Source organism: Betta splendens, chromosome 14 (assembly GCF_900634795.4).
Source record: "Betta splendens chromosome 14, fBetSpl5.4, whole genome shotgun sequence".
Lineage (NCBI taxonomy): Eukaryota > Metazoa > Chordata > Actinopteri > Anabantiformes > Osphronemidae > Betta > Betta splendens.
This window is the reverse complement of record NC_040894.2, coordinates 6,565,797-6,586,508: the sequence shown is the minus strand read 5'-3', so window position 1 is coordinate 6,586,508 and position 20,712 is coordinate 6,565,797. Positions and strand designations below refer to the sequence as shown.

The 20,712-nt window shown below is 48.3% G+C and overlaps 1 protein-coding gene across 1 annotated transcript; it reads left to right on the top strand.

Moving 5' to 3' along the window:
• The first annotated feature begins 294 nt into the window (after positions 1 to 294).
• Positions 295 to 19,407, top strand: vps37d (VPS37D subunit of ESCRT-I). Its single transcript, XM_029173845.3, has 4 exons — positions 295 to 549; positions 3,910 to 4,081; positions 11,114 to 11,196; positions 15,396 to 19,407. Exons 1-4 carry the CDS (start codon positions 427 to 429, stop codon positions 15,927 to 15,929), a joined length of 912 nt encoding a protein of 303 aa, XP_029029678.1. The 5' UTR covers positions 295 to 426; the 3' UTR covers positions 15,930 to 19,407.
• The last annotated feature ends 1,305 nt before the right edge of the window (positions 19,408 to 20,712 follow it).

The following is a 20,712-nucleotide window of genomic DNA, read 5'->3' as shown; positions in this document are numbered from 1 at the left end:
CAAAAGATAGTATTACATGACTATTATAAGCTTCTCTGTGTTCTTTCAAATGAAATTTAACCCTTTATTGAAAAGAGCTGCTTTATCTATATCATGTCATTATCTTTCTCCCCATCCTGTATTTGACGTCATCACCCAGTTAGGGCATTATACTTAACATGTTCTACGTGTTTGCAAAAAACATTGCATCAAAGAAAATTATTTTTACAATAAAATGTGGTGCATCGTGATAATAAGAATGTGCGGCTGGGTAGGGTGGTAAGGAGTTTTATTTTGAAAGTGGGGACCATATCCGCAACAGCTAAGCGCGTCCCTCTTGACTGTGCATGCGGGCAGATCGCATCGCATTCCGATGTGAGCGAGATGTGACCGCGGTGCGGACTTTATGTCTCCAAACCGTCTCCAGCCGCAATTAGAGGGGGTAAAATGTCCAAGTTGAAGGAGAGCAACACTTGCCCGGACGGCTACAGGGCTTTAAGCACCAGCGAGCTGCAGGAGCTTTTACAAAACGACGACAAAATGGACCAAATCGTTCGACTCAATGAGAAGGTAGGTCCTATGTCCCCCAAAGTGCCTTGGGCAATTAGCGCTGGCTTGACGCTTTATTGAACCTTTAATTTTTTGCGCCGTTTTCCCTCTGTTGATTTTATTTGCGCGAAAATGAGCGTTTAAGTGTCTTAGAGCGCGCTTTTGATGCGCAGTGTGTAACGCAAATCCGCTTTACACGGCTCATCGACTGTCTGCGTGGCGAGGGGTCGACTTCTCCCAAATCCCGGTCCGCTAATATTTGCGTCTAATGATTAGTTGCTCGCGCAAAGGTAAAGGGGAGGGCACGGTGGCATGTGTTGTTGAGTTTCCGTGCGCGGCGTTGCTTCATGCTTCCACGCTGCGGGCGTGCGTCGCGGCGAGGAAGCGTCTCATTGTGGGTTTGAAGACCCCGAAACGCGCCGTTCCTCCGTTCGGGTCCTCGCACCGAACTGCGTTCAAATATCCGGCGCTGCCCGGTTTCTCCATCTGCCTCGTGTCCAGTGCGTGAGCTGGAGCACAACTTGAGCTCCCACGACGGTCTTTATGACGGACTTCTCAAATCGGCATCATTGTAGCGTTTCACAGCCTTCTTTATGGAAAAGATGCGCTGAATGCAGTCAGCGGCGGAATCCGATCTGAATAAAAGCGTGCTTGTTTCGCGGTCAGTCGCGTTTTGTTTCATTGCATTTGTGCCGAAGTGAGAGGCGATTTCTACGCTTTAGGAAACACCTGAAGTCGGATTGTTTAATTATCAAATGAACGGTGAAGCGAGGGAACCAAAGCGCGTTGGAGTTGGTTGTGCGTTTCGGGGGCTGAAGCCCGGATCCGCGCGCACGCACACGCGCACGCGCACGCAGGGTTTCCCCAAACGTCCCCAAACGGTTTACAGGTTTCCAGTGGAGCTGCTGGAACGGACAGGACGCGCTCAACCCGAACCACGACCCGGCGCACAGTCATGGGCGGGGTGCAGTGAAACGTAACGTGGGTGGGCTGCTCACCATCATGCACGTTCTAATTACTAAAAGCCCACTGTCCATGTTCTTCATCCTTCATTTTGGGGAGGTGAGTTGCAGGTGCCGTGGGTTCAGGGGTCAGTGTCTTGGCCAGCGATAACTCACTGAGTGGTCGAGGAACAGGAAATCCAACCACCAGCCCTGAATTCACGGACGAGTGACTCATCAACAGTCACGTCCTCCCACAAATAACTGGTCCCCGTTGCTGAACTGGACCCGTGTGTTGCTATTTTCACCACATTCCCCTCCCTCGATTTATGATGATGACGATGATGCTGCTCAGTAGACGCTTGGTCTTACCCTCATTAATAACTAACCACGCGTGGTTGTTGAAGCATCAGGTAGCATCAGGTTGTGTTGTGTTGTGTTGTGTTGCAGGATCACACAGTGTCTTGGATCATCAGACTGGTACGTGGAGAGTCTCCTCAGATCAAAACCTCGGAAAGTTCCTGGTTCAGAGCTAAAAGCGCCTCCAGCAGCAAATATCAACAACTGTCAAGCTGACATTGATTTTTTTGTTCATTTTAACAGTATTTGATCAGGCAGCATTAATATGTTTAGTCAAGATTTGAGAAATGAGAAATCTAAAATGAGGCGATGGAAAAAAACCAAATAGCTTCTCATCCATGATTGATTCTCATCGAAGTGGCCGAGTGTGTACTTTCTTCCCAGGGTTAATAATTCTCAAGGGACAGTCTGTGGAAAGACTGTTGTGGTGTCTCGCAGTTTGTCATGCGTTTGTGTGAGGATTTCCTCTGCTTAATCCCTGGCTCTCGGAGGGAAACCAGCGACTTTGTTGCCTTCGAAGAAAGAGCAAATATTTCAGATGCTGTTGTGATCGGTTGCTCAGATGTGGAGAAGTGAGAGGTGGTGGATCTGCTCGGCAGCTAATTGTTATTCAGTGAGCAAAATAACATCAGGCCAGACTGGTGGCTGGTTAATAATGCACTTTCTCCACGATGTTCTCTGTAGCAACCAAGAACTGACACATCAAGCATCCAACTCGCTCAAGCTGTGATGTTTGAAGAATTCTTAGCGGGTGGTGGGTTTTTACACCACCCGCTTTTTCACTTAAAACACCGGCAGCGCGAGAGGCGGGTGACTTGTGGGTAGATCACTAGTTTTCAGGTGGAAGAGATGAAACCGCGATGAATCACATCTCAGAACAGGAGCTTGATGAGCGACGGCCTCCGCGTGATGTCTCACTAGCCTGTTGCTAAACACAAATAGAGTTAGAAAGTTTGTCCTCCGTTTGAAACCTGCAGCGCATCTTCCTCCACGTCACGCGTTCCTCCCTTCGCACCCCGTCCGTCTCCCTCCACAGCCGCCGCTGAAGTGACGACTGTGGCCCCGTTGGGCTCGAGATGACGGAGAAACGCCCGTTTACTCAGCGCCGCACCTCCGCGCTGTCGTTGGTCGGGGATGGGAAACGCCGTCGGACCCGCGTTACGGCCCGCGGGTCAAATCCGGAGAACGGCGCTCGCTCCCAAAAGGCGGCGGCGGCGGTTTGTTTTTGAGCCAAAGCAGGAAACGGAGTGTTTGCTTTGATTCCTGTTTAAGGAAAACGGCTCCAAGTGTGGAGCTGTTGCCTTTTATTCTTGTGAATGAAATGAAACAACGGAGCGGCAGTGACTCTGCCTTCATTTGACTGCGGGGCACATTCTGCGAATTCCTGCGAACTTGGGACTTCGTACGTGCTTCTTAGATGACCCGTGAAATGCGAGACAGATGCAGCGTGCAGCGCCGGGGCTCAATGAAGCAGCGTTCACAAGCCGATGTGACCGGCTGCCGAAAGAAGGCAATGGAGCAAGAAAAGCGTCCGACCGGGACGAAATCACAGGAACGCAGAGGCCGACGGAGCAGTCACAGAGAATTCCCGTTTTTCTGCACAAAGTGGCACATTGTGTCAGAGCCGGAGACGCCAGCCGCTTCTTTACAGCCGTCCTTTCAGCATTGTCTGGCACAACATAAAGGGAGTGGCTCCCATTTTAATAATTTATGGCATCATAAAGTGCCTGACAGTGTGACATTCCCACCCCTCCTCCATTTTTTTGAAATATTTATGATGTAATTCGAAAGTGCGCGTTGTTCCACGTTAGCGGCATGGTAACAATGTAGCCCTGAAAGCGCTACGTAGGCTACTGCTCAGTTTCCTATAGTTCAAATTAACCTAGAACTAATAAATGAGTTATATCAACCAACATATACCTTACGACGCCCCCCAAAAAACCTCTCAAATATGTAGTATTTCAAAATTCTCATATCCCCTCAAGTCTCAGACTAACAACATGCATGATGATTCTGTCAATACTGATCCTGCTGTGGAGGACAATCAGCATTGCTCATACTTGTGTTCCAACTGTTCCAGTTGCAGGACCTTCAGGTGGACCGGGAGATGCTGCTGACCACCAACCGCAGCCTGGCCGAGGAAAGCCTCGCCCGGCAGCCCCGTCTCAACAACGGCAAACTCCAGCTGGCGGCCAAGTACCGGGAGCTGTCCGGCCTGGCCAAGAAGTGCTGGGAAAAACAGCGGAACCTGGGTGAGTTCACGCCTCTGCTCCACTGATCAGAGCCCTGGTTGGATGCGGGCCGGATGCCGGCGATCAATCATTGTTGCCACAGGGCTCCATTTGCAGAACCAGAAGCTTAAAGGTGATCTTAAGTGAAAGTGAAGAGCCAAGAATAACATCTCAGTGAGTCCTGATGACCACAGAGCATCCAGACAATTTCATGTTGACCAGAAAAACCAAAAACAGAATCGAGCAAATAGGAGAAAGCCAAAGAAAAGGTCGTGTCCTAATAGTTGAAGGTAATTACACATGATGGCTCCTGTCTTCTCCTGTAGTTGCAGTGGCCTTTACAGCGAGACATAGAAAGCAAAAATCCCTCTAAATTGCTCCTGACTAACTGCGGCGTCCTCACTAGCGCAGAAAACGAGGGGGGATTTTACATCAGAGTGCAGAAAAAGCCGGAGAGCGTCGGCGAAAGCCTCGGCGCCACCGGAGCCCGGTCACGGGAGCGAAATGAGCACATCGAATGCTAGCCGGACGCTCGCAGCGCTTGTCAAGGAATTCGCAGGGTGAAAAGGGCCTTGTCTTTGTTTGGGCGAGTCGTGTTTTTGACGGGGGCAGCTAAAGGGCAGCACCGGAGGCCGCCTTCTGAGCCGCTGCCCTACATTTCTTTCTTAAAGCCTGAAGGGGCGAGCTGTAGAAATCCCTGGCGCTGCAGGAGCCAAGGCGAGAGCAGGTGATAACATAAATCCCCCCCGCGTTCGCTTCCAGAGGCGGCGTCGAGCGCTACTCATTTATTAGGTCCGGGCTTCGGTGGCGCAGGAGTTGGAGCACGCCCAGTGCGCAGCTCACCCGCGTGATAACAGGCACTGCCGGATTTCTCCGTCAGCTGCCGGTGATGGAAGTTTGGAGGAATGTTAAACTTCCTGCTAATGTGCGCGCGCTACACAGATGCTGTCCCACCTCCCCAGCAGAGCAGGATGGGCGGGGGTCCATCCTTCCTCCAACATCTGATCCTCATTTGGGCGCAACGAGGGAGGGAGAGGCAAAAGGGATGAATGAGGAGAGTTCTTCTTGTTTCCTGTATGGTTCCGCGTGGACCGAACCTGTGACCGGACGAAGCTGGGCCAGCGTTCGGGTCCAGATGGACGTAGAAGCTCGAGCGGCTCCTTAACATCTGCTCCAGACACTGACTTGCAGCTACGAATGAGCTCCGTTTCCCTCCGCCCCCGTCTGCTGCCACGTTAATCAAGCAGGTCGGCAGCGCTCTTGACAAGGGGCCGACCCGATCCGACTCCGGGCCCGAAAACCCCCGCAGAGCCGCTGTGATGAATGGCGAGCGCGGCCGACGGCCCTCGCGTGCGCGGACATTGAGCAAGAGTCTTTGCTCTGCGGCTTCACTTCCCTGCAGTCGCGGTTGCCAGAATGACAGTAACATGACGCAATCGCAAGATGTGCGTCCTCCATGACTTTATGCGTCCCAAAACACCCAGTTTACGCACGTGAGTCATAATCAGATTATAGCGGGAGCTTCGTCTTTTCTTGTTTTCTGCCGGACCTTTGCGCCAGAGTGACCCTGAATGTGGTGTGGGACAGAAAGCGTGGCTTTAGGCTTGAAAAGAAATGTGGTTTTTGAGTTGATGCAAATGAAAAATAGTTGGGGTTTTTTAAGCCCAAACAGGAAGTGGCGTCAACCAAACCAATGGTGTTAAAGATGGACAGCGTGATGATGTTGAGGAGATGAGAGGAGATTTCCCAACGATCAATCTGTTGTTTGCAGTTTTGCAGAAACGGCTACTTTAAAAACCAGATCAACGGTGCTGATGAAAACCGGCAGTTCAGGTGTCGTCATGTCTTCAAAACATATTCAGAGGTCTGATTTCAGTCTTTGGGACGTTCCCAAATTGGCGCCAGTCGCTGTAGAGCGTCACTGAAGCCGAGTCCACGCTAATTGAATCTGGGGGGGTGCTTAACGCGCGTTCAGGCGTCTTTTTAAATTGGGAAATAGATTACACGAATAATTTGCACGGCGGTTAACGCGAGCAGCCGCCCACTGGTGTCGCAGGTTGGCGCCGGCACACGAACGCCCCGGGAGCTCACCTTCCTCCGCGAGCACAGTCCCGAAATAGAAAGAAGGAAATAGTCGCCGCTGTTGGTGCCCAGATGTCATCATCCCTCTTCTGAGTGCACCATAATCAAGTTCCCTCCATAAACACGTCATTTGAAAAGTTATATTTAGTTTCGCTTTACCTTTTGAGTCAATAATGTGTAAAATTGCACAAACACCCTGAACCTAATCCCTTAATTCTGTCTGTGACAAGTTCTTTTATGTTTCTCAGCGTGACTTCAAACGTTGCTTCTCTTTTCCTGTGCGCTTCCTCTCTCTCGAGCTGCGACAGTGATTATTTAGGCTGCGTCGCGCTTTTGTTTGCATTTTGTCTCTTTTAGTCGCGTTAACCCCTTTTTTCCCGCCTTGCTGCGCCGCCTGGGTTCAAGCCCACATCAGCTCTGCAAACAGGCCAGTCTGGCTGCTGGCACCAGTTCAGTCAAACCACTGTAGGTGCACTGTGGCGGATTATTGCATGTTACTGGATGTCCTCGCTGACAACAGCTGGACGGCACCTTTCGTTCATTACAGTCGTTCCTAAATCGCCTGTAATCCGCGTGCCAAACCGCGTCTCACCTTAATTGAACATGAACATACAGAGATTGTCTCGAGGCTAATTACAAACATGAATGGAAGCAGAGCAGCCTTGGCCCACTGACCACTCTGTAAACTCACATCCGCTAGATCAGCCCCAAAGGGGGGGTCGGTCCCTGAACGCCCCGCGACAGGCCTGCGCTCGCTGTTCCGTGTGTTTTATTCTGTATTCGTGCCGCTGGGTGTGGTCGTAAATATGGATTATGCTGCTATTATAACAACTAGATGAATGAGGGCTGGGAGAGGTTTTTTTGTGTGTGTGTGTTCACTTCCTCTGGGGTTGTTTTTAACCGGCACCTCTTAAGCTGAAGAACAAAGTGCATATGGTGTCTATAACTAAGCTTTTCTTTGGGGGGCTTTCCATTTTCATATTGGAATAAAAGGATTACGCGCTTTGACTCCGAGTCAACATGTCACCTGGGGGTTTTAAGGTTTGTGATATATGCATGCTCTTTGTTTTCCATTGTGTGCAGTAGATTCGGATATTTATGAAGCATTTTTGCTGTCAGAACCGATTCGCGGCTTGAAGCTGTGCATTAGCTCATCGTCTGATGTGGAACATGTTGCATCAGAGGGCGTGAGGAGTAAGTAAGGGGTGTTGAGGGAGGGTGTCAGACAAAGCAAAGGTGTAAAGGTTTCTGGGCGAGCTGCTAAAATGCTTCACACTGAAACCTTCTGTGTCCAAATGAGTGGATCAACTGTCGCAGCACCTCCTCATTTACTGAACTAATTAGGGAATAAAAGGTGGCATTTGTGTCGAGAACCAGAGGTGTTTTACTACTGGACTGTTCTTAATACTAAAGCTTAGGTCCTTTCTCTGGGATAAAGGTCCCATCGGGGAACCGTAATTAACATTTTCACAGCAGGCCCAAAGCCCCGGGAAGATTAAGCAAATTAGCACATTAACGTATTAAACGTGCGACAGTGGGTCGCTGCTCACGTTCTAAGATCACGGGCAGCGAAGTGCACAAGTGTAATTTAAAAACAGGGGCTTTTGCCAAGATGTAATAAAGTCTGCAACGTGTGATGTGTTCATTTGCTTATTATTAAGACTTCTCACACACAGACATGGATCGGTGTTTGATTTACAAACGGAAAAGCTGAATCATTCTGTACATTGGGCTCAGGTTCCAAATAAACCTTGAAACTAACGCGTGTCTGGCCGCATTCAGATGTCGCTTCCGCCGCTCGTTACGCGCGAAAAACACAGAACGCTGAACCGCAGCCAAGTCTTCCTCCGTGTGTGTGTGTGTGTGTGTGTAACGCACGCATGTTCGTATGAATGAGAGGTGCTGCGTTCCTGAACATGTAGTAAAACTCTGTCGGCGCATTGTTAAACAACTTTACAAAGATTTTATCGCACTTTGCAAAACAGGAAGAAGGTGATTGTCCAATGAGGAGTTTATTGTGGATGAGAGATGTTACTTCAGCAACACTCAGGTCTCATGAAAACTGTAATAGTGTGACATATGTGAATGTGGATTATTCAACAATGACTGTTTGTGTGTGAATTCCGTTCACATGCATTGTCCTGTCCAAACGGCTGCATATCAGATCATCTGATCGGGTTTAAATTGACTGTGCCTTGATCTCGTTCCTGTTTGTTGTCTGGTGCAGAAATGAGGGGAAACGTGTAACCAGCAGTGGACGCCGACTCTCTCTTACTGTGACGGCGCCGGCTCGGCCGAAGCGTTGGCGGCGCCCGGCGCAGCTGAGCTGGGCCGGCTGACCTTTGAATGTCAGCACGCAGGCCGCTGCCCAGTTTAAGCGTAGTGAGCGCGTAGCTGCAGGGGCGGCAACGCGCGTTGGCTGCGTTTCAAGCTTTTCCATAGGCCCCATCTGTAAAAGCTGGGTCTGTAATGAGCTGCAGAGACAAGAGACGCTTCACGGCTTTATTCCCCAACCTGTGTCAGGTCTCCTCAGTTTCATGTTTAATTTAATTCTGGAAACGCTTCATTCCCTCATTACTACTATGAACCACGCTGTCACAGCGCGGTGCAGATGGTTGACGCCACCGTCCAGGCGACATCATTTCCTGGAGACATCTGTGTTCTTTAATTCCCACTGCGTTACACCTGGTTCCGAGTAACAAAAACCCTCATATGCACATTACGGCGTCCTCCTGTTCAACGTGGAAGCGTTGGAGGACCGTCGTGGCGTCGCTCCGCTCCATTACCGTGCCGACATCAGCTGTTGCCCGCGTGGCTCGCACGCGTCGCCTGTCACATCGATCAGCGCTCACCGCGGCCCGGGTCGACCGCGAGCCCGATGCCCACTCTGAAGCTGACCGGACCGGACGTCTTGACACTCGGCGCCGGAGGGTAATTGGCGCCGGGCGATTGATCCGATTACTTTGTCGTGGGAACAGGCCGTTCCTGTTTGACTGCAGAGCCGACAGTCGGTTTTCTACTTCCTGTCTGGAGCTGTAAAACTAAAATTCAAGAAGAAGAAATGGAGTTAAAAAGCTCAAGTGAAATACAAATACATCAGTTCCTTCATTCTCTGCGGCCACTTGTCAAGTCAAATGGGGGCTTTTTGGAGAGCAGGAGTCTGTCCTCGCTGCGCTCTGCCTCATCGTCTCCATATCTGCTCCCAGACACAACGTGTTGCTCCATCGCCGACACCGACCCGCGTCAGCGCGAGCGCGGCTCCGGCCTCTAGGTCCCTCTCCCCCCACGGCACATTCCACCTCCCAAATGTAGGTCACCTACAGCTGCTCAAGGAGCATTGTTTGCCCGGCTGTCACCTCTCATTACGCCCCTGCTTGCCCGGCGGAGTCCAGAACCGGGCCGGGCCTTTTTAATCCGCGCTCGCTTCTCATCGCTACAGAGTCCGCGTTCACACGCCGACGGCCAGAACATTAAGATTTAACACGGAGCAATGGATTATTTATGCCAAGGTGACTGTGTAGTGTAAAGCGGAACGCTTTGTGCCGAAGAAGAGGGTTTTTTTTTCCAGCTGTGATGTATTTTTTAAAGGCAGCACCTTTTTAATTGTATGAATCAAAATCATGCATCAGTGATGAACAGTCTGTAGACATTGTTCATTTTCTGTCTGTCTGTGTAGAGACGGAGGGGGGGCTAAACGTTCCCCCAGGGGTCCAGAGTTATTAGAGTTATTACCGTGACCTTTATTTGCCTCGCATTGTCTGCTGAACCCAGTCTGACTTGTGGGGGTGCGCGTCGCTGCCACAGAAGCTCTTGGAGGGACAGGGCGCTGTGCACTCAGCTGGGTCAAGCCTGTTCATGGTGACGAGCGGCCGCGGTCCCCGGGAGGCGACTCCGGCTGCATGTGTTGGAGCGCGGCACCGCATGAATATTCATCGGGCCGCGTGCGCCCGCGCCTGTTGGTGGTTGTTCAGACGCGGTGACAGGATTAGTCTCAGTATGTAAGCAAGCGAATGAGCAGAAGATGATGTCGACATGGAATGGTTTTTATTATTAACAATCCAACTTTTTATTCAACCGATAGCTTTTAATAATTTCAATATTCAACAATTTGTTTCTTCTCTGAACTTTAAAAAGTTAAAAGTCCAAATAAAAACCCATTAGCATAGAAAACTCCACCAACCAGCAGTTTGATGGTCACTTCAGAGCCACACACACACACACACACACACACACACACACACACACACACACACACACACACACACACACACACACACACACACACAGGCGTGAACGCTTCCAGTTTGTTAGCCTGAAGCAAAGGCTCTGCATGAATTCACTGCAGAAACAGAAATTAAGCTTCAGACTCAAAACCCTCCAGTTGTATTAAGAAAAAGCCTTTTTTTTGGTTTGGTTTTTGGAAGAAAGTGAAAACTCACAGAAACTGAAAACAGTGGTTGTGGGAGAAAATTTGAAATGAGCTTGAAAAAATCCCATGTCTGTAATATCTTGAATCATTTAAGTTACAGCTTGTTGCCGAAACAATGACAGGAGTGATTTTCTGGTATGTGAGCTGCTGCCCTTTCTTGCCATCCCTCATTCTTTCTTCAAATCTGGCACAAAGAAGTGCATTTTATCACTTTATAGCTGAGAAGCTGAACTGCAAACAGCAGAAACTCACAGGAGATGATGGTGAAGATGGGGTGGCTTTCAGTTTTGTGGTCAAACCAAACTAGGACCAGCTTCCCAAAATAGCTCTGTTGAATATTTACAGCCCCTTTTCCCTTTTTTTTTCTAGCCAAACTGAACCCCCTCCCCCCCCTCGTCAGCACATACCCTGAAGCTCTCTGTGATTTGGAAAATAATTTTCTGTGCCGTGGTTTCTTTTACTGGGCTTTTGCCTCCAACCCCGGCGAAGTCGTAGCTAATCTCCTCCGCGCGCGGCCAAGTGATGTTTCTTTGTCGTTGCAGAGGCTCACGTCCGGAGGCACAGCCTGCAGACGGCGCAGAACCTCCTGCAGGAAGAGGTGGCGCGCGCCGAGGAGCGCTCCGAGGTAAACGACACGCCGCGAGAGACGCCGCGTTGGCATCGAAGTGCGTGATTCCTGAAAAGCCCGCAGTGTCGCTGACAGCCCACCCGCTTCAGTGCAATCAGATCTCCACAGACTAGAGGGAAGACAATGAGCAGTCCGGCAGCATGTGAGAGACACTACACCCACGTCCGCCGAGCCTGTGCGTACTGTACTCCCTGGCAAAGCTGCCTTCACATGCTGCATTTAAAGGATTTAGCAAAAGGGGAAAAAAAAGTGCCTCCTTTCTAAATTTAGATGCCTCTGCTGTAATGCTTGATGGCGAAGACAGGGCTTAGAGACGTTTTTGTCTGGCTGAGCCATGAATATGGAAACACTGGGGGGGGGGAGTCACTGCGTTTTAGGTGGCGATTAGTTCACAGAGCAGCTCAGTGGCTTCTGACAAGAGAACCCAAGAATCACGATTAAGACCATGAACAATTGTGGGGAGTTTGAATATTAATGACAGTCTTGTGCCAAAACTACAATCAGCAGCTGCTTCGCTTTGTTTAGCGTAAAATAGCGCATTGTAGATGTGGGGAAAGTGGGAACGATCTCCCTCTCTTCCAGTGAAACCCCTCGAAAATGAATCCAAAAAGGTAACTTGTTATTTGTGTGTCGTTAAAACCAAGGGGTGCGAGGATAATTATGGTGACATCATCACAGTTTGTTGTTTGCTGTTGAGCTCTGTTGCTTCAGTAACAGCGCAGTGCACCGACGCTCACCTGTAGGAGCACGAACCTGCAGCAGGTCTCTGACACGCATGTGCCGACACAACACAGACTGTTCTCAGGCCAGTTTCCCATTAATCTGTCTCATTTGTGAAGGATGGAAACCCGTGGAGCTCATGTTTATTACATGCCTTGTTAGACATTGTTTGTCTTCGTCTTAGCTTGTCAGAAGCTCCTGCTTAATCAGCTCACGTTGGATTGTAGGTGGACTTTTTCACAAACCTGGCGTTTATGGGTTTGTTCAGTAGATGTCATTATAGAAACATTAGCTTAAAGCAGTAAATATTTGATTTCTCTCGACACAACGTGAGAACAGATTACATATCTGATGCATATTGGTAATATGTAGAAAAAAGGCGACCACTTGCTTATTGTTTCAAATTGAAAATGAAAATTTGATGCTGTCTTTATACGTTTCTGACAACACAAATGTGCGTTCTCATCAACATGCCTGGAACTGGATGCTCAGTTCCTCCAGATAACGACAGCCAATTGCAGATAATTGTGTCATTTCCCGGGCGTTCGGTGTTTACAGACAGCGTTTGCCAGTTCGGGGGTTGGCGAACGTCGCGGCGTGCTGTCATGGAGAGAGATAACGCACGCGCGGAAGTGCAAGCGGCGGCGGTGACAGAGTAAATGACAAGCGTATATGTGCAGCTGTGGACACGGGTCCGTCTGCAGCTGCTGGACGTGTCCACGGCAGCGGCCGTTTACATTGGGCCCCCGTGACCCCTTCGGCTCGGCGCGAATCAATACAGCGTCCCGCCCTGTCAGGCTGAAGGACCGCCTCTCCCTCCTCCCCCTAATGGACCGAACTGCCTTTGGCTGCAAAATGGAGGAAATATTTGGTTCCAGTAAGACTTTAAGGATCGGGTTCATGCGCGGTGATGTCCACTGGGCAGATCTAAAAGCTGCGGGTATCGGGTCCTGATGCTGCAGATCCCTCCAGCCATAAGCAGCATCCATCTCAACGCCGCTGCCTTCACCTCCCGCCCTCGTAAGCGTAAACAGGCCGCAGCCTCGTATCTCCGCATCGGCTCAGACTAAGCCGCGGTGTCTGGCACCCCTGTGGACGTGACGCCTTATGAAGTGGGCTTGTTTAAATGCTGCATGTTCCCTGTTTGCATTGATCAGGGCCCTGGCGAGAGGGACTTGTTCACACATGAAAGCCACGCCGCTCCTCCAGGCTGAAATTGATCAGTGTAGAACACCTCCCCCACCTCACATTGCTCCCAACAATGCCTCCATTACTCATTCATTGGAGCGGCTGCCCACTGATTGATTAGGCGACACACAGCACAAGCCAAACAAGCGCGGATGCCGGGAAAAAGCCTCACTAAATAGTCAATGCATCATTTTAATTTCCTACTGATTACATTTATTATTTAAAGTACTACTGTGTGTAATTACTGTGTGTTGAAGATGGACACAGTTGCTCATTTGTGTTTTTAACTGTTTTATTATTTATTTGTGTGTGTGTGTGTGTGTGTGTGTGTGTGTGTGTGCGCGCGTGTGTGTGTGTGTGTGTGCGCGTGTGTGTTTCTGTGGCCGTCTCCCCAGGTCTTTCCAGATTAAACTCTCATTAGTGGTTCAGTGGAAAAACCATTTTCACGGTAGTTCTGCGTACGTTCGATATCAAGCGCAGCAGCTTCCAAAACATTACTTCCGTTATTTCTTATTTTATGAAGATCTGGAAAAGCCTGTTATTTTTCCCCCTCTGTGTCAGATGGAGATCTTTGGCCGACAGCTTATTCTGCCATAGCCTCAAGTCAGACAAGATCCCTGATTAGGAGGATTCTTTGTCAGGTACCGACATGAACAAACTTGTCGGATGTAGGAAGCATAACTTGTCTTGTGTCTATAAATCCATCAAATTGTGTTGGGCTTCATGCATGTGGATAGGAGGCGAACCACAGGCAGACAGAGGCCTTGGTTTGAACCCTGCCTGTGTGTTAAAGCCAGTGGGCTGCGGCCAAGAGGGGACTGATGTCCCCTATTTCCTCTCACACACAAACTGGTTCACTGTATTTAGGGCTTTATAGTCAAGGAGGTTTCAGCAGAGACTTTGGCCTTCAGAACTATATATTTTTCTGTAAATGAGTCAAAGATCACAGTACTTTGAATAAAACCAAGAGTAAATGATGAAAAGGTAAAATAATAATAAAAAGAGGAAGTCCTATTTCAGGAGCCTTCTTCAGGAGAAAATTGCTTTAATGATACTTCGCCTGCTCCTATTGTGATGCCCGGCTCAAACAAACAGAAACACTCTTTTGTTTCCAGTTATTTAGAGCAGTTCTTCCAGTTCTGCTCAGCGAAGTCGTAATGAGCGCTGCGCCTTATTTTACACCACGACGAGGGAGACGGGCTCGTGCCCAAACACTAAAGGAGGAGGCCCAGTCAAGCAGAATGACCCTAAACCCCGCTGAAGTTTTATTGCAAGAATATAATGTTTATACCCCAGATGAAAATAAATGAGCCTTTGCCTGTAGCAGCTGTTGCGTATTGGCAGCAGCGCCGCGACATTCACAGCAACCTGAGTTCATTTAATGGCGCGTGTGTGTGTGTGTGTGTGCACCAGATGGAGAAGCTCACAACTCACAGTGGGAGTAGAGGTAATAAAGCAGAGGCTCCGCCGTTCACATGACGCGCTTGACCAATGACGAGCCAGACTTGATGTTTAGCTGAATGTCTGAGCGCATAGAAAACTTGTCAGTTTTTTTGTATGAGAGGCATTAGAACGACATCATGACGTGTCCTTGTAACGTCATTAACGCACACTCTGGTGTTTACTTTGGGTCTATTTCACATTTCTAATTCTGTAAATCTGCTCAGAGCAGTAGTCAGCACAAGTAAAGATGTTGGAAAGAGTCTTTTTGTGCTCCCAATAATGTTATGACTGGCTGGGAAAGATTGCTACAAATCAGTAATGGCTGCTTTTTATCCTTCTGTGACCAGAATGACCATAAAGAATATTAAATACCTTAATATGTGAAACCACTGTGTGTTCTGGCTAAAGTCGTTAGTTTTTTTTTTTCTTTTGTTCATTTATTTAAGTTCCAGGCTCATGTAAAACTGAAGCCGCCGCTGTGGTTTACGCAGCGATCATTCCACAAATATAAATTCCGCCCTCAGTGTTGCGCTCAAGCCGACGAGGCTCCAGCTAAGCTCCACGCATCCTGGGAACACTCACCCTCGCACGCACACACACCCACACACAGATCATTTTCAGGCCGGGTGGAATTTAACAGTTGTTGCACACGGACAATTGTTAGCGGTGCAGATGTGTTTACGGCGAGATGCTGCAGCCGACAAACTGTGGCGGAGTTCATTGGCAAACATCCCCGAGCTGCGTAAATCCTCCTTATGCTTAAAGGAGTCTGGAGCTGGGACCTCCCTTTTGTCTGTTGTCTCGCCTGCTGACTGACCTGCTGTTTGTCTGCCGCCGCTTCACAGGAGCTGCTGGAGAAGTTCATGGAGGGGAACGTGAGCCTGGACGAGTTCCTGGACTCCTTCCAAAGCTCGCGGAAGACGTATCACGTCCGCCGAGCTCAGGCGGAGAAGATGCAGGAGACGGTCCGAGCCAAGCGGCAGCCGGGCGAAGCCAAGGGGGCGGAGGAGAGCGAGGCCCCGCTGGTGAACAAGGACTCGGAGCCTCGCGAGCCCCAGCGGCCCAACGGCTTCGTGGCACAGGGGCCTCTCAGGGTGTTCCAGGTGCGCTACGGCCTGACGCCGGCCATCCTGCTGCCTCATTACCCGGTGTCGCCGCCCGCTTCAGCACCGGCCCACCAGAGCGGCACGCCCCCGCCCGAGCCCCAGCTGGGACAGACCCACATCCTCAGCCCCAGCGGCGCGCTGGCGGGACACGGCCAGCCGGTGGGCCTCCGGGTCATCGGACAGCTGCCGGGCGGCTGGCCGGCCAACGGGCGGCCGGTGAGGGTGCAGAAGCTTTACAGGCCCAACCCGCAGCCGGAGCCGCCGTACCGATAGTCTGCTGCCGGAGGGGGGGGTCGGCTGAGGGGGGGTGAAAAGCCGGTTTGAGACGTCTTCCAAGACACGGAACCAAACAGTGGCTGTCACAGTGTTGTGGGAGAGACTGATGTGAACTGAGACTGGCAGCGCTGCAGAAGTCCATTTCTGACCTCCATCCATGACGTGAGAAGAGATGGAGGCAGCAGGGGATCGACACAGGACGGGCCGTGGAGGGGTTCTGATAACAGCTTCCACTTGGATCCGCTGAAGAAACGGATGAATTCAGCTCACAACCCACAAAAGTCATTTCTTATTTTAATCTCTTTTTGCTCTTTTTTTTTTTTACCACAGGAAAGAACCATAGGAAACGTACAGATGCGGTAGCGAGCTTGTTGTGAGCCACGAAAACAGGAAACCTCAAAAGATCATGGGTCGCTTCACTTTTGTGAATGCCTTCATCTCATCTAATAAGTATATTGACAGATTTTTTTTTAAAACAATAAGATCTTTAAGGCCTGTCCTTGAGTCACCACAGCGTCACTGACAGACGGTCTAATTCGAAAGCACCGCTTCATTTTTTATTTCTGGTTCGTCATGAGATGAGATTAAATTAAGGTTTTACTTAAGGAAACAATTGGAAGCACGTTATTGAACCCCATCCCTATGAAAGGACCTTCATTGTTATTTAAAAACTTATTCTATTTGTTATATTTGACACAGACGGATGTGAAGCACATGGTTGTGAAGCACATTTGCAGCGCTGGGGAAAAAAAAAATAACAGAGTTCATTGTTCATTCATCCAACGGAGGACAGAGAGGCTTTGTTAGAGTCCAGGAGTCGTCAGAATTACGGTAACATCAGGAAAAATGGCCTTAGTGTAAACTCTTATTGTTTTCATGCATCGGAGCCTGCGTGAAGAGCAAACTACAAAGAGAGATATGCTGTTGACTGAGCAGGTGGTATTTATTAATAGTTCTCAGACTATAACCTGTCAATATCATTTGTCGTGCGGCGTGTTAGCATCACAGACGATTACTCAGCCTTCTGCCTTCCTGTGCTTCTCATGAAGTGTTGCCGCTCGCACATCAGCGGGCGATTTATTTATTCATGTAAATCCTATTTTAAATGGCTGACTTCAAAGCTTCTTGTTTACCGTGATAAATGAAGAGCGGCTTCTCCTTTCAAAGCGAGCCAGTGTTTTATTTCGCCCTGAAACTGAGATGCGGAGTGAGGGGAATTAATCTCTGTGAGAATACCAGCGCTCTGCAAGCCCACAGTCGGACGGAAGGAGGTTTAGGAGGTTTACTGCTCATTTCACTCTCCTTTTTTCTCATTATCCTTCCTTTAGCATTTAAAGGGAAACGCGTTGGATTGTAGGATGTGATGGAACATACGTTTTTCTCATCAATAACTCATAAGTGCATGCTTACTATGGCTTGACAGAACACATGAAAATGCCTTTTCGCAGGACAGTGCCCAGTTACAGAAAGCAACTCTGAAAATGTTCTTTCACAAAATCAGCATTAAATACATTGCAACGCCCAGAGATTATTCGAAGCCATTTTTTTTTTCAGTCCAACTTCCACCAACCAGCTGTCACTTCGCCTTTAAGTTGCAGGGATTGGTTCAACTTGAGACGTAACTGGGCACTGGCTTCAACCAAACATGCAGTTCTGTCTCCACTCAGGGTCTTTAGAGGAAAAGAAAATGCTGCTGCTTGAGCTGTAGTGCAGATGGACCCGGGGGCTCTCCCACGGAGCTCATGTCGTCATCCACATTCAGCCCGAAGACGCAGTCACACAAACGCTGCTTCCTGTTTATGTGTATCAGGCAGTTGCACATTGACATCACTCCTCTTCCTGCGTCGGTCTAGAGTTTAATTTGATGGAACTTTGACCTTTTGAAATTGTTGTTCATTGCTCAGCCAAATTTAGATGAGGGAGGTTTTACACTGGTCGGGTGGTGGACAGGTAATTAATTCTGGCTGCGTAGCCTGGAAACAGCCGGACTACCAGCGCTGACCTCTGCCCACCATGACCATACAACCCCCAGGCTTTGTTATCGGTGCTTCTGACCGTAACTGTGTCACCGAATCACCACACGCTTCCCATTGTAACGGCCAGATTTGACCGCCTGAAAGTTGTGATGTTACTGTTACAGCTTGAGGTGAGATTTATGGAAGCATTTTATTGTACTAAACCTGTTTTTCCTCCTGATTTACTAGTTAACCTTTGTCATAATTACAAAGAAAAGAACTTGTGTGCATATGTGTAAAGGTTCATTAAATTTATTAGTACTACTGAAAAACTTTAGAGCAACAAACAGTCCCACAGTACATGAATAATATGTATTTTTTTTTCATACACCTACAGGAGCATCACTTTAAAATAAGACTAGTGTGTCTCTACCTCGTTCACTGAGGCCGACCTATAAAGTCGGTATAGCACCTTCTGTTGCGTTTACACTGAGTTCATGGAATTAAGTAATTAAAAATTTCATTTTTTATCTTCAAGAAAATGATGACAAAGGTTATCAGGAAATTAGTGGGGAAAAGCAGGAGCCATGACATAAAGTGTTGCCTGATTTAATTTTTAACAGTAATTTCTGAATACACCTTTAACACAAGTGATTGGTGTTTTATTCAGACCAGATCTTTCCTGTAAAATTGAACATTTATGTGTTTGGATTATCTCAAAATGTAAAGTGCTTGTTTCTGCAACTGTGGCTTTGTTTGTCCAGTTGATTATATTGTGTCTTTTTTTTTTAATCAGGGACTTATTCCCAGCAGCCTTCTTAACAAACGGTAATAAAACAGATAAATGAATGTTGCTCTCAGAATTTAAATTTCAATTAAATGCGGACGTTCTGAGTCAAACGCCCGCAATTCATATTATTTGCATCATAGTGTCTGGGAAGAAGGAGCCGTGGCTGCAGGCATTCGTACGGCATGATTACGAGCGATGTCAAAGCTGATCAGCATCGCAGTGAGTGAAGGCGAGCTAATAATATCCAAGTCAACCGATTTCTGCCTCTGTGCTGCTGTGTTCAGCAGCTGCTGGCAGAATAAGAAGCGTTAACGAGAACGCACCTCAGTCTAAAACTAGTTTTAATCCATGACCTGATTACAGCTAACGTTTGCAGCCATGTCATGCAGGAAGTGGCTGGTGCCCTGCGTTTTCAATTGACTGCTCAAACTGAGAAGTGCCAGGGCCTCTTCTAAACTTGGATGACGTCCTGTTGTTAAAGTGTGAGTTATGGAGCTCTCTATAATGAGTAAAGTAGGTCAGAAATACACAGGAGAAGTCAAATAAACTGCAGAAATGAACTTTCAAGAAGTCAAATGCAAAATAAACAAACTGAAACTAAGATCAACAATATAATTCTCTGTTTAAATTTAATTAAGTGTTAAATAAACTCCAGAGGCCACATGTAAACTGTTTTTGGACGTGGAACAAAAAAATATAATTAAATGATTGAATTTCTCATGCTCAATGATTTGCATGTCAAAGAGGTTGTCAGTTCCAACAAAATGGCACAGTTGGTGATTGAAATGCTTGTTTTTCATGCACTAACTCATTATTTCATGTTAAAGGGCAAATTGGCAGACAGACTATGAAGAGGTTGGGAACAAACGCTCATCTGTGCTGTCTGCAAAAAGATTGCTCTGCCTTTGAATATGTTTAATATGTGTAATTTATTGTGCGTAAAACATCAGCAAACACGATCTGGAAAACATTTGTCACATGAGTTTGTTGAGTTCGATCTTTGATCTTTTCAACCATGGCCACAAACAAACAAATAAATAAGAAAACACGCTGCTGAGTACTGGAAATAATCCTCATGTATATGCTGGAGAGCTATTGAAATGTGAGTTATGAAGTGTGTCACAATAAGATAAGTAGGTTATAAATACACAGGAGGAGTCAAATATACCTCCGAGCTACATGGAGGAGGCAGCACAAGATAAAAAAGGGAAAGGCGTCAAGAGCTTAGTAGGGAAAAGTTACCAACACATGGATCAGGGCCAAGAAGTGGTCATAGGAGTATTAAAGGAGACATAAGTAGCCTCAACCAGTGCCACACATCAGTATTTGCCACTGGTGTTACGTTGAACTGCAGCTTGTAGGAAACCAAATCCTTTGTGGATGTGGAGCGAGTCACTTGGCTGTAAAGACCACGAGCTTTAAAGTTTAATTGACTCTGTAGTGAGGCTGGAGGCCGCAGGTGACACTCGCTCAGGCTGCGAGGAGTTGAGATGCATTGTGGGTAATGGAGACGCCAAATCCTCGCAGTGAAGGAGAAACGCGCAGAATCTGGACGGGTCTCGGCACCAGCACGTGTTGGACCGGAAGCTCACGGCTCAGCGTGGCTCCAGAACCAGTACAGATGTGTATGTTTTGGGTCAATACCCAGATTCAAGTGTAAAATGCCCCCACCCTTCAGCTTTCCTGTGGGACGCTCTTAAACTGGCCTGTAAGAGGCCGCTGAACAACAATCACATGAAATATTTAAACCATTCACATCGGAACATATTCAGCGTCTCTCTCTCTCTCTCTGGCCGAGACGCCGCAGAAGCACAAATGTGATAAATATTAGTGCCGGCATCTGACCAGCTGGTCGAGTGAGACTGTGAGATTCACAGTAACGCCATCAGCAACACTGTGTGTCCATATGTCGTGTGCACTCATCTGTTCGGTAGAAAAAGGGAACAAAGCACTAATGTTGGAACTGAAATAATGAATGAATGAATGAATGCATGTGACCCAGCGCTGGCGGCGGCGACCAGGTCTCCATAGGAGC

Bases quoted from the DNA above. Each gene is read 5' to 3' on its own strand.
- vps37d (XM_029173845.3), top strand. From the start codon at position 427: ATGTCCAAGTTGAAGGAGAGCAACACTTGCCCGGACGGCTACAGGGCT. The intron at 550-3,909 runs GTAGGTCCTATG...CAACTGTTCCAG, and splicing joins TCGTTCGACTCAATGAGAAG to TTGCAGGACCTTCAGGTGGA. The intron at 4,082-11,113 runs GTGAGTTCACGC...TTGTCGTTGCAG, and splicing joins GGAAAAACAGCGGAACCTGG to AGGCTCACGTCCGGAGGCAC.